The sequence below is a fragment of the Rhincodon typus genome, chromosome 4 (genome assembly GCF_021869965.1).
Source record: "Rhincodon typus isolate 14 chromosome 4, sRhiTyp1.1, whole genome shotgun sequence".
NCBI lineage: Eukaryota > Metazoa > Chordata > Chondrichthyes > Orectolobiformes > Rhincodontidae > Rhincodon > Rhincodon typus.
Window position 1 is genome coordinate 33,723,829 of NC_063335.1, and position 14,536 is coordinate 33,738,364.

A 14,536-nucleotide genomic window follows, 5' to 3' on the forward strand; every position below is an offset into this window, starting at 1 on the left:
CAAAGACCTTTCTTCAGAACTGTTCTTTAGAAGGGTCACTGGACTCAAAACATTAACTCTGCTTTTTCTCCACAGATGCTGTCAGATCTGCTGAATTTCTCCAGCAATTTCCGCTTTTGTTTCATATTTCCAGCATCCACAGTTCTTCATTTTTTGTTGTGTTGTGCTGGTAACTGCCTACTTTCCATCTCGGAACAGAAGCTGTGCCATCCCTAAAGAATGGGTGGGTTAGAACATTCACTGACCCCCAGTGATCATTGACTTCCATCTTCTCTCTGACCTAGGATCTTCCCAACAACTTTAATCTTCTGCTGACTATAATCTCTCCCATGACCTCTATCTTCCCCAGTCTCACTTTTCTCCACTAGTGGTCTAGTTCCACTCATTTCCCTGCCCAACAGGCAGGCAGCTGTCAATCCAGCTAGACTGTTGGGCACGAAATTGTGTTGAAAAGCACATTTCAGCAGGATGTCCAGGTTTGCTCTCCAGAAATCCTCCTTCCTCATCTCTTTGTAAATATTACTGCCAGCATCTCTAAATGAAGGTGTGCAATGCAGTAGATAAACTGTATGAAGCCACTTTAGCAGCACACTTCCAAGTATTTTATGTTGCTACGTGCTAATGGATTACTGAACAGCCTTAGATTTGTTCTTTTATTCTGCCCCTTTTCTTGTGTAGGCAAAGCAACGTAAACATAATGGCCCCAATTTTGACGGTCTCTGTTCGTCGGGAACGGGGTGCCGGCTCCCAATCCATCCGTCCGCATTTTCACTGGGGCCTTCGCAAAGGCAGCCAGGTGCCCACCTGTCTCAGGTAGGAGCCTCCTTGTTACATACTAATTGTCATCCCGGGATGTATACAGGACCCAGATGGAATTTGGAAGTGGCGATAGGAGAAATGTGCATTTTACATGGCTCCACACCTTGTTTATTTTTAAAACAAATACATGTTAGAATGTGGCACTGTGTTGGCAAAAAACAAAGAACTGTACAGAAAAGCAACTGGCCCTTCGGCCCTCCAAGCCTGCGCTGACACATTGTGCCCTTCCATACTGAAACTGTCTTCACTTACAGCATCCGTATCCCTCTATTCCCTTCCTACTACTGTATTCACCCAGGTGCTTCTTGAATGCTGCTACTGTGTCTGCTTCCACCACCTCCTCTGGCAGCGCGTTCCAGACACTCACCGCCCCTTTGTGTGAAAAACTTGCCTCGCACATCTCTTTTAAACTTACCCCCTTGCCCCTTGAACCTGTGTCCCCTAGTAACTGATCCCTCCACTCTGGGGAAAAAGCCTCATACTTTATTCATGCCATTCACAATCTAATAAACCTCTATCAGGGCACCCCTCGACCTCCTGCGTTCCAGTGAAAACAAACACATTTATTCTCCGTCCCTAACTCCTACACATAATAGCTTGATACAACTGAGAGGCTTGCTCATGTAAATCACAGAACACTCAACATCAAATTTGTGTTTGTGAAACTGGGATGACAAAGGGGCCAGACTAAGATTTCCTCAGGACATTGTAAACTCAGTGGGTTTTCATGATATTCTACAAATTCACAGTCAGTTTAACTGTGCCACCTTTTTGTTTCCATTTAAATAGTTTCAAGCTCCTAACCTGACTGGTCAAGCCAATCTGCCCCATCACACCATTCTTTTTCTATATTGGTCATCATATTGCCTCATGGATCTCTCTGACTGAAGAATCTTGGGGAGAGAAGTGAACTTGTTTTAAATATGCATGTATACATTCTTAATGTTTTTTAACTTAGATATTAAAGCATTTATATTATATGAACATTACATCATATTAAGCATATTAAATTATTCAATAAGGGACAATTTCAGCTATTAATACAACAGTAATCCATTTCCTTCAGTCTGCTAAATCAATGTTATTGTGTGCTGCATTTAACAGCCACTGTTGTTGAGCTCCTCTGATGACTATGTTAATATAAGAATTGGCTCATGCAGTCACCAACTTGTGCAGGCCACAGTGATTCCCCAGTTGGTAGGAGACATGTGTGAAGCCCCCAGAGCAACTCTTGTGACACCCATTTGTACCTGTATGAGCAACATGTTTAGCTGTGGGCACACAATTATCCCTAATTACTCATTGTCTACAAGTTAGTTCCCATGTTGAGCTGAGTGACAGATCAGTGCAAATGACCCTGGGAGATGTAGAAGGACTGTCAAACAGACTGGCAGCTCCACCTGGGTGCACCAGTAAGTGGGTTGGTCACCCATATATAGACACAAAGGGAAACTGTGGACTGGTTTTTAATTGCTGGCTATCAGTTTTTCAGATGAGAAATGGCCATCCAGCATCGGAAAAACTCCTCTCTACTCCTGTTGATAAAGCTTAGCTTCAGGTGGTGGGGAGAAGGCAAAAGGGGAGAGTGAGCCAAGGTTCCCACTCCTAATTCATGCACCCTTGGGCGACTGTCTGTGTGGTGTTTGCACATTGTCCCTGTCTCATTCTCCCGGGTGCTCCAGTTTCTTCCCATTTTCTAAAGATGTGCAGTTTATGATGGATTGGCCATGCTCAATTGTTCATAGTGTCCAGGGATGTGTAGGTTACATGGATTGGCCATGGGAAATGCAGGGTTACAGGGGCAGGGTAGGGAGGTGAGTCTTGGTGGGATGCTCTTCGGAGAGTCGATATGGACTTGATGGTTTGAATGGCCTGTTTTCACACTGTAAGGAATCTATGGAATTCTATGGAATTGTTATCCACTTGGTGCTACCTTGTTAATGTGCAGAAGTGGATGGCAGGTGAGATCAGTATTGAGCTTGGTGTGGTTCTGTATGACAAATAGTCTTATGGCACTCATTGCCCAGGATTACACATAACAACATTGCCAAGACACCAAAGGGTAAACAGTATCCATAGACTCATGCTGCAGTGATTGTAGGAAAAGAGAGATAATAAAATAAAGATCCATTAGTGTTTGATGAATGTAACACAAAACATGGTTTTGTTGAATGAAGATTAGGGCATTGAAGACATATCTCCAAGGCTTATTTCTAAAAGCTTTTGTAACAAGTAAGATAACTGCAAACTCTTGTTATACTTCAAAACTGTCACCCCTTTTAAAGTTTACAGTAACAATATTATCTGCAGTTCATGTAGAAAGCAGCTTGGCGAACCACCAAATAGTCAGTGAACTAAAGAGTCATTGCCAGTACTATGTAGTTAACAGCAGTAAATACAGCCTTATACCGCAGTTGCATTAAACTGTGTAGTTCAGTAGCCCTGGGGATCACACTCACCGCTGCTCTGTGTCAAGCGGTGACAGCGAGGGGTAAATGGGAAGGTTGCAGAGATACCTGATTTCTTTTGCTGAAAGTTGGCATATTTCCAGATCAGCTTGCTCACACCACATAGGTAGCAGCTGGTAAGGAACACTAACAAACCAAGCCTCAGGGCTACCAACATTGGTTTCACAGTCTGTCAACTGCTGTACAATTTGCAGTCATAAAGAACAGCTAGCCAAAACAGAGGCAGCAATGTAATACTTACAAGTTAGTGCCAACACACTAGTGTTTTGATGTAGATTATACTGAAATGACAGCAATAATGATAGGTCTTTGTGCAAAAGTGAAGAGTTCCTCAAATTGAAGTGAAAATGGTTGTTGTCAAGAATTAGATCCTCGATCAAAATGATACTTACAAGATCTTGTCAGTTAAAATAATTCCCTGTAATCACCAGAAACACTCCTCAGTTCAAAGCAAAGGGCAATGGTAAACTTACCACTTTTCTAGTTTTGGTTTTAGCTTCTGTATTTGAACATATGAAAACTGAGATGACTATTCCAATTTTGTGGCAAATAAGTGTTCTTTCTATGACAGTTTTATTTGATGAATTAATATTTTGGAAAAAATATTGCTGAGTACTTTAGCTTAGCACAAGGACATGTTGTAAACATTTGAAGCATGTGTCTGCTAATTGCTCACACGTAAGTGAGAATCAGAGCATTTGGTCGATGTTGTACCTGTTGCAAAATATTCCTGGAGGCCATGCAGAGTTAGTGAAACATCTGCTAGTGTTATGCAATATTAAACAATTATTTAAATTGCTGTACTTAAAACTTTGACAACAAATCTGACTCTAAAAGCTTGATTTGCATAACTTTCACCAGATGCTGTGCAGATCTGAGAGTATTTTAGTATGTTAGACCTATTGGATAAGCCGTAGTCTTGTCCACACCATTTATCCCAGGTTTTGCTGACAATGAAGTAGCAATTCAATAATGTTAATACTCGACCAGTTTGAACTTAGAAATTACATATAAATGAATTTTAAAATTGTTTTTCTCGCCAAAATACCTGACACAATTTATTTATTTCAAGTTTTTCAGTTGTTATTTTAACCTGAAACCCATTTGAGTAATTTCAGGATATATGAATAATACCTCTTGCAGTGCATGAATTCTTTTTAATTGACATTTTTATTAGTTTGAAATTTATTTGTTCCACAGTAGGAACATCTGTATGTAGTTTTAAAAAATATCATTTACAAAAAGGACTTAGCAGAACTCCAACTGATTTCATGATCCTGTTGCACAATGTTGTGAGCACTGCAGTAATTAGAACAGCATGGAATATTTGAGAGTAAACATTAATGCAATAGAATACAATTACACCTAACATTCTGGCAATTAACTCAAGCTACTAACTTCAAGAAACACATCTAATACCATCATTATCAGCAAAAAAAATCACAGATTCTGAAAATGTGAAACAAACACAAAATTACTACAAACAAACAGCTGGTCAGGCAGTTGCTATAAAGAGAACAGTTGAAATTTTAATTGTGGACCCTTCAACAGAAGTTTCTATTTAGGAATTATTGCTTTCGCTTGTGCAGCAGCTAGTTCCAGAGCCAAACAATTCTACAGGCGGAATCTTACCGAGGAGGTACATATCTTTGCAGCCAGCTGGAAGGCCTGGTAAATGTAATAGTAATCAGGCTTTGATAAGGTCACTGATGGGCCTTTAACTGGAAGGAAGATCCCAGGAGCAGAATTTCCACTGGCGAGAGCAGCCAGCCAATCAGAGGCCAGCAGCTTTCACAACTTGGCAGCATGATGGAGGAGGCTATGGTTGCTGCTGGAAGAGTCCACATGATCACAAGAGGACCAGGGAAAGCGAATTGTGTGTGTCTGTGGTAATGGCGGTGGGCTTCTGAGATTAGGGACAACAGGGAGAAAAGGGAACAGAATCTACAGCAATGGGTAGAGGTGGACTCTCAGCAGACAGCTAGGCCCCATCCGTCAATCAGAGGACACCCCCAGACAGCTGACAATTGTATAAACCGCACGGCACCAGGCCCACTCACAAATTTTGCAATCTCAGCAGCAGAGAGCTGAGCTTCTTAAATGGTCCTGTGCTGGCCACTATGAGTGGGTCAGAAAAGGTAACCGTGAACTGTTCCTGCCCCCAGTTTAATTCTAGTTGAGGCAGCAGGGTTTGTGTAGACACTGTTTTACCACATTCCCAACTCCTAGCTTCTAGAAGCAGAGGATTCCAGCTTACACGTGGAAATAGAAACAGAAGGAAAAACATTTTTAGTTGAAAATATAAAGTACAATCTATATCCAGCACTTAAAAAGTTCTGCTGTGTCATTTAAGAAGCTATGATGTGGAGGTGCAGGTGTTGGACTGGGGTGGACAAGGTCAGAAATCACCCGACACCGGGTTATAATCCAACAGGTTTATTTAGAAACACAAACTTTTGGACTCTTACTCCTTCTTCAGGTGTTAGTGAGAAAAGTAGTATCAGACACAGAATTTATAAGATCAAAGGATCACACCACTCCTGAGCACGTACTAAACAAACCTAATATGCTATTAAATCTTTAATCAGTTAAAAGGTTTTAATTGATTAATCTGTATATGTAAATCCCCAAATTCCTTTAAAGTCATGGTCCTGAGACAACTAAAGGTTTTATCAGTGTTAAGAAGTGGTGACATTTTAGGTCAGACAATGCATGTTAGGTGTGAGGCCTTGTTTAGGATCTGTTTGTGTTTTGGTTTGGAGTCAGACTGGTTTTGTTTCTAAAATTTTATAAAACGCTCTCTCCCACACACACTCTTTCTCTCTCTCTCTCACTCTCTCTCTCTTCCCGACACACACACACACACACACACACATATCCCCACACACACATATGCACACACACACGTGCACAAACACCCACACACACACACACACACACACCCCCCCACATACACACACACACACGCACGTGAATCTATGGGTGAATTTATATTTGCAGATACATTCTACTTTGTTCAAAAAGCACGCAATCTATAGACAGTCAGTCATTGTGGTGTTTTATAAGTTCCTAATTTAAAAATAAAACTAAACCACAAACCGATTCTGAACAAGGTCTCACACCTAACATGCATTGTCTGACCTAAAATGCCACCTCTTCTTTACACTGATAAAACCTTTATTTATCTCAGGATCGTGACTTGAAAGGAATTTGGGGATTTACATATACAGATTAATCAATTAAAACCTTCTATCTGATTTAAGATTTAACAGCATCTTATGTTTGTTTAGTACATCCTCATCAGTGGTGTGACCCTTTGATCTTTTACTTATAAATTCTGTGTCTGATACTACCTCTCTCACTAATACCTGAAGAAGGAGTAAGGCTTCGAAAGCTTGTGTTTTCAAGTATACATGTGGACTATGACCTGGTGTTGTGTGATTTCTGACCTCATTAAGAAGCTGTCACTGAGAATAGATTTAAATGATCATGAATTGGCTAAGTTGTGAGCAGTGGTCAGTGATTTTATATCAGTGATTGAGCATGTTTCTTTTTCCCTGCAAACTATATATTATTGACTGTGATCCTGATAATAATGACTTCAGTATGAATTGAATTTAATCTTTGAAAGCAAATAATATATTGCAAGGTTCACCATATTCAGTACAAAATAATTTAATTTACTTAAAAAGAGAGCTAGTTTTAAATTTAGGGTTTATTGCTTTATCAAAAAGTTACGAGCAGGATTTAAATCTGTCAAAGAATGGACCTAGAGACTTCATCAATGAATCAGTTGCAGGGTCAGTGTGTGAATCAAGTTGGATGTTGCTTGATCTGGTCTTCTCTTGCCTCATTTACAACTTAGACTATTCTTAGACTATATTGTTCTCTGACTTTACTACATATAAATGCAATACTCTTTCTGTATGGTGCATTTTAAATTAGTCCAGACAATCTCAAATGAATGGAAATCCATTGTTTATTTTATTTTTAAATTTGGAATATGCTTTCAATACTTATGATTAAATATGAATAAAGTTTCACTTTTCACTGATCCACTGTTGTGGGCATTCAGGTTAAGTGGCAGAAGCATATAAGTAAACCACTTGCAGTGCACAGAAGAAAACTGAATGTGATTTTGTTAAAAGAGAAAATTGTTGAATAATTCTATGAAATTGGCTGCCTAAGGAAGATTTTAAATAGATCTAAATAATATTGTGCTTTTATGTTCCTAAATAAACAGTGGATAATCACAAATCAGTTGCAGTATTTATCAGTGTAGGCTTTGCAATTGACCACAGAATTTAGTTGTTTGCTACTATGATTGATTGCGTGAATAAAAGAATTGCTTCGGTCTCAGTACTGGTTCAGTTTGTTAAATCTAATCCATTAAATGAGCACAAAAATGGATAATGTACCCATTCATGCCAACTCATGCCCCCATTAATTAACTCCAGAATCCACAATGGGCAGATCTCAGGAGCCATGCTCAAGTTAAATAAAGTAAAATTTTAAATTTCTATTTCAGATTTCACAACATACAAATGCTAATCAACAGAAGTCTTTTAAGCACATTTTGATCTCCTCGTGGATTCATAGAAATGTTTGGCACAGAAACAGACCCTTCTGTCCAACTCATCCATGCTAACCAGATATCCTAAATTAATCTAAAACCATTTGCTAGCATTTAGCCCATATCCCTCAAAACCCTTCCTATTTATATACACATCCAGATGCCTTTTAAATGTTGTAATTGTACCAGCTTCCATCACTTCCTCTGGCAGCTCATTCCATACACACGCCATCCACTGCGTCAAAAAGTTGTCCGTCAGGTCCCTTTTAAATCTTTCCCCTCTTACATTAAACCTATGCCATCTAGTTTGGGCTCCCCTACCCTGGGGAAAAGACCTTGTCTATTCACCCAATCCATGCCCCTCATGATATTATAAACCCCTAAAGGGTCACCTCCATATACTTAATCCATTGTAAAAACAAATATTTGTACTCATAACCCACATCAAAGGCAGTTAATCACTTAATAACCTCTTGGAATGTCAATCAATCTGGGAACATATCGCTCCTCACTGTGTTAATGATGATTTGTGGAAGCAGTCAAGCTGCATTAAAACGAATACAATAATAATTCTAATAATACTGTAACAGTAGACCACATGTTTCTGTCAATAACCATCTATTGAAACTGCAGGAAATCATTTTTATTCAGCTCAGGGACTCAGTAGGTTGTTTTAAAGGACTGGAGATTTTTAAAAAATCTCAAGAGCTTGACTATTTCACAGACTTCATCAGTTAATTTTTATGAGCACTAACAAATATTCCTATAAATTGTAAGTCACACCATGCAAAACATGTCATAGACCTCCAACCAGCAAAAAATGAGACTCGACAGGCCAAATGGCCCAACATTAGTTCAAATGCCCTTGCTGTGTTCCAGTGCCCTCCATGCATGAATTCTGCCTCCTTTTCCTCTCCATGTAAATAGGATCTGTCAGAAACAGCAGTGAGAATTCTAGCAATAGGGTGTGTCCATTGCCAGTGCCACTGGTAGGTGGCACAGTGACCATGCACTCGCCAAGACACAGCTTTGCAGGCCAACTCCTGGGTACACACAGAAACAAACCATCAATGTCTCACATGCCACCTCACTTATTGCATTCTTCCTGGCCTTATGGTCAACTGTGCAGCCAGTGGGTAGGTGGAGAAGCCAATGGACTAGCCCAAAGTGGGAGGAGGAGGGGTGGCAGGCTCTATCATGATGGTATACATCACTGCCATCTATATTTGCACAGTTATAGTAATCCTTGTTAAGTGCATTAAACTGGTCTTTGCAGTCAACTTGGGTCTAAAATATAAACATTTTGGGCAATTTTATGTACTTTTATAAACATTTTGATGCTGACGACTCTGGAAACAGTAGAACTTGAGTTCCATTGTGCTTCCCCAGTGAGTTGTGACACAGTGAAATACTTTTCAAAGTGCCTGCTTCTTGTAATGCAAGAAAGGGGAGACAATGACCTCGTGGTATTATCATTTCACTTTTAATCCGAAACTCAGACAACATTCTGGGGACCTGGTTTAAATCCCATCATGGCAGACGGTGGAATTTAAATTCAATAAAAAAAGGTCTAAAAATAAAAATGCCATGATTGTTGGAAAAGCCCATCTGGTTCACTAACATCCTTCAGGGATGGAAATCTGCCATCCTTACCTGGTCTGGCCTGCATGTGATTCTAGACCCACAGCAATGTGGGTGACTCTCAACTGCCCTCTGGGTAACTAGGTACAGGCAATAAATGCTGGTCTGCTCAGTGACACCCACATCTTGTGAATGAATTTAAAAAAAGTAACCAATGTGGTAATCACTTGCAACCTCACCAAGGAGCTGCATTCGAATGCTTGCTTCGTATTTCTGTCTTGTCCATTTTTGCTAGATGAGCTAAATCGGCTTTTTTTGTGTGAGAAGTCAAAATAATCATTTCATGTTGACCTCTACCTTTCTTTTATCGTATTTGTTAATTTTTCAATGTATCCTATATGTTCTACTGATCTAATGTACATCACCATAAATGCAGAATAATCACACTTCAAACATTCAAACTCTTCATCTCCTTGAACACCTTCCTTTGAGCTGACCTCTTTGACCAAGATCTCTATCTCCCAATTTGACACCTCCACTCTGACATTTCGTTTATTTTCAGATGTACATCTGTATTAAACAAGCTAGGTAAATATATATACTTGCTGTAGTATTGTTGGTAGTTGTGGTCATTTAAAATTATAGCTGTGATGGTGATGTTATGACCTTAAAGGTGATTTGTTGTATTTCATTAGCTGTTATATAGCAACTCATATTTGGGTTTTACTTTGCCAAGATTGTGAATGGAATCTTCCCTATCCTTAATGACATGGGCCATGGTGAGAAAGTTGAGAAAATCAGTGAGCTGTCTAACAAAGAGTTTGAAGAGCAAGAAGTCCAGTTTTCCAACAAAGTGTTAAATAGCGAGAGACCTGATTGAATATATTAGCGTACATTAATATCTTATTGTTAGCTAATCTCGTCTTGTTAATGTGCAGCTTCCCATCCTGCCACCCACTAGATAGAAACTAGACACCAAGAATTCTCAACATGGAAATCAAATCAGGTACCTCACGATTCTAGCAATGCTTACTCCCCTGGACATCAAGCTTCAACCCCAATCATCAAAATCTAAAGCCACACTCAATGGACAATGACCACACGTTAACCTTGGCATCTGAAACATTTCAGCCTTATCATAGCTCTCTCTGACCCACTGACAGTGTGGCTCTGTACTGTAGAGTGCACCAGCACCTCTCATTGCAATGCTGCTGTAAAGACATTTAGCACCCAGGGAAAGGGCACCCATCTCATGATTAGACCACAGTGCATTTCAGGATTCCCTGCTCAGTCTTTGTGCCCATTCACTTTGTACCTACTTTAATGCTGACAGCATTCCTGCCTTGCCATGCCTTCTCTTTTTATTTTGTGATCTTAAAAGCTCACTGTAGGTCTATCTGGCCTGCTGTTTAGTGTCGACACAAAGCCAGGCACCACGTCATCAGTCAAATTGTTTGATGGTACTATGCTACATCAATCTCACACCTACACCATGTGCCAGCAACGTATGCACCAAACACACTGCATGTGCTTCACGCAAATGGTCATATGTCAAAGTGTAAGAGGAACAGTTCTCAATCAAGTCATTCAGTCAGGTGGTTCCTAGTATAGTAAGTCAAGAGCAGCTGCCAATATTGGTCCAGGGGCTTGGACACAATTGTTTCATCCCTGGGTGCTAATATCCTAAAGATCCCTGTACAGCAATGTGAATCCCATAAAAATAAGGTGTTTATACCTCTTACAAATGATGTCACTCCATTTAAGATCTGTAACTGACTTATATGGAGAACAAATACTAGGTAATGAATTACCACATTGTTGATGTTTATGGTGTGGGGAGAGAAAAAACATTGACGTGTACATCGTAATGAACAACTCTGGAATTCCTTAATATTTGACATGCTGCAGAAAGAATACTTTGGCAGATACTTAGACTTGAATGTAGGAGGGTTGATCAGCAAGTTTGTGGAAGATATGAAAATTGATGATGTGGCAAATAATGAGGAGGATAGCCTTAGATTACAGGAGGATACAGATGGACTGATCAGTAGCAAATGGAATTCAATCCAAGTAAGTATGAGGTAATGCACTTAGGTAGAACAAACAAGGCAAGGGAATACATGATCAGCAGTAAGACCCTAGGAAGCACCAAGGATCAGAGGGATCTTGGTTTGCACGTACAGCAGTCTGTCAAGGTATCAGGACAGGTGGATAAAGCAGCTATAAAGCATATTATTATCCAAGACATTGGAGTTGAAGAGCATGGAGGCAATTGTGGAACTGTACGAAATGTTGGTTAGGTAACTCCTAGAGTATTGTGTGCAGTTCTGGAATCCACATTATTGGAGGATGTGATTGAACTGGAGAGAGTGCAGAGGAAATTTCATACAATCATAGAATCCCTACAATATGGAAGCTGGCCATCGAGTCCTCACTGATGCTCTGAAGAGCATCCCACTCAGACTCACCTCCCTACTCTATCCCTGTAATCCTGCATTTCTCATGGCTAACCCACCTAGCCTGCACATCCCTGGACACTATGGGCAATTTAGCTTGGCCAATCCACCCAATCTTTGGACTGTGGGAGGAAACCAGAGCACCCGGAGGAAACCCACTGGGAGAATGTGCAAACTCTACACAGACAGTCACCTGGGAGGGGAATCAAACCTGGATCCCTTTACCAGGATGTTGTCTGTGCTGGAGATTTTAGTTATGAAGAGAGATTGGACAGCCTGGGATGTTTCCCTTGGAGCACACAAGATTGAGGGTAGATATGATGGAGATGTGTAAAATAATGAGGGATAAAGATAGCGTAGACAGAAAGAAACTTTTCACCTTGATGGAGGGATCAGTGACCAGGGGTATAGATTTAGGGTAAGGAGCAAGTGGTTTAGAGGGCATGTGAGAAAAAGCTTTCTCACCCAAGAGACTGATGGGAATCTGGAACTCACTACCTGTGAGGGTGGTAGACACAGGAAACCTCATCACATTTTATAGATATTTCGATGTGCACTTGTGATGTCAAGGCACATAAGGCTATGGGAGAAGTGCTGGAAAATGGGATTAGAATACTTCAATAGTTGTTTTTGATTGGTGCAGTCTTGATGCACCAAGGGGCCTTTTTCTGTGCTGCAGACCTCTATGACTATAGTAAGAACAAGATTAGTAAGTTCTTACCTTTAGTTTGAGATGTTGAGGTCATTGGTGGGTCTGTTCCTGCTCTGTTATGTGAAATTTGCCAATTCAGCATAAAAAGAGACCTCCTGCATCTCTGCATCTCTCAGCTCACAAAATAAAGCAGACAACTTTTAAAAGATTTAGTGGCAATAAATCTCTTAGGGATGCCATGAGGCTCGAAATAAAGATAAGCACTTAACTTTCATAAGCCTCAGTATCGGGCCATATGGTGTATTTGCCAATTGAGCTATGGTCGGTCTCAATGCCAATTGAAGCAGACAACAGTTTTTGCTCAAGGATAGATAACTTCACACAGCTGGAGCCTCTTCTTCAAAGAAACAGTGAATTTCATCACATAAGATTGAGGTTAAGCTTGATAGTACTGGGATCTTGGATTAACAGTAGTACAGATAGTCACTAACACATGGTGCTAGTTTGGTAACATTTCAGAGCTCAATAACATGAGTTTCTTGGTGAGATAAGATCACTGTTGAAACAGCTTTCACATGACACCCTCGAGGTACCATGTTTGCTGTGACTTTTTGATGGTGCACTGATCTGATCACAATAGATGTGAATATATACTATTTCAGACTTGCATAAACAATTTGACATCTTGGTGTCTGAAATATTTATAAATATTGAGAGACAAGCATAACGTGTTTCACTAAAGTTTTTTTTTAAAGTTTACAAATTAATTCAACTGTGTCTCATTGTAGACCTAGCAAACAAAGGTCACAGAACGAAGTTTTTCCTAGTTTCTGGTTTATGAACTCTGGTGTTAAAAAATATGTACAATGGGAAATATCACTTTCAGCAACAGATTGCCACCTCTGAAAACTGCAACCAACAATCTATGTGAAAAAACACATTGCTTAGCACATTGCACAATGTGCAGTAAGGTTGCTTATAAGTGGCAATTGAAATTTTGCATTTTAATCTCTCACTACTTAGAATTAAATGCATCTATGCACAAAATTAATCATGCAGACATTTCCTTGGTCAGGATATAGTTCCAGGAGTGGTTTCTTATCAATATGTAATAATATATTAACCTTAATAAAATGTGTTTTCATAATTTACATGGGATGAGTTGCAATAAAACAGGTGTGATCAATCTGATCTTAGTATAATCAAAGCCATCAATCTCCGTGTACAAATGTGTGTGTTTCTTCAGTAAATTTTATTATTTCCCCACCACCATCATTTTCTTTTCCAGATGCATGATCTGGGAAACACAGAAACTACTCATTACAGTGCTCACCCACAGATGTCAATTATGAGATCTGCTATCCAATCTACAGACATCAGACACCCGGGAGCAATGCAACGTGGTCAGCTGACCACTATAAACCAGTCACAGCTCAGTGCACAACTTGGTCTTCATATGGGAGGAAATGCTATCCAACACAGCTCACCATCCCCACCAGGAAGCAAGTCTGCTACCCCATCACCATCCAGCTCAGTCCATGAAGATGAAACCGATGAGACATCCAAGGTGTGTAAAGCTCTGTTATGTAAAGCTTCCAATGCAATGACTTGGAGGAGTTACTGAGACAGACAGTAGATAAAAAACAACTGAACTAAAGATCAGTGGATAACTTTCATTAATCCAAGGTGATTGAATCAGCAGATATGGGGATAGTGCAGGAAAAGGAGTTGGGTAGACCAGCCGTAATCTAAGTGAATGATGGAACAAACTTAAAGGGCCTAAAGGCTTTTTCCATTGCTCTGACATTCTAAAGGTCCATCCATCGGTGATTTGTTAATCCACTGTTGCTTGTTAAGCTGAGATAGTAGGAACTTCAGATGCTGGAGAATCTGAGATAACAAGGTGTAGAGCTGGATGAACACAGCAGGCCAAGCAGCATCATAGGAGTAGGAAGGCTGACGTTTCGGGCCTAGACCCTTCATCAGA

At 40.1% G+C, this 14,536-nt stretch overlaps 1 protein-coding gene across 1 annotated transcript in view; it reads left to right on the forward strand.

The window, feature by feature from the left end:
• The window catches only part of LOC109931929 (thymocyte selection-associated high mobility group box protein TOX), a 90,903-nt gene that overhangs the window by 31,773 nt on the left and 44,594 nt on the right, over window positions 1–14,536 (forward strand). The window contains exons 3-4 of the mRNA XM_048595712.1: window positions 679–813; window positions 13,838–14,116. Coding sequence (XP_048451669.1) covers window positions 679–813; window positions 13,838–14,116 — 414 coding nt within the window. The remainder of the gene's footprint in view (window positions 1–678; window positions 814–13,837; window positions 14,117–14,536) is intronic.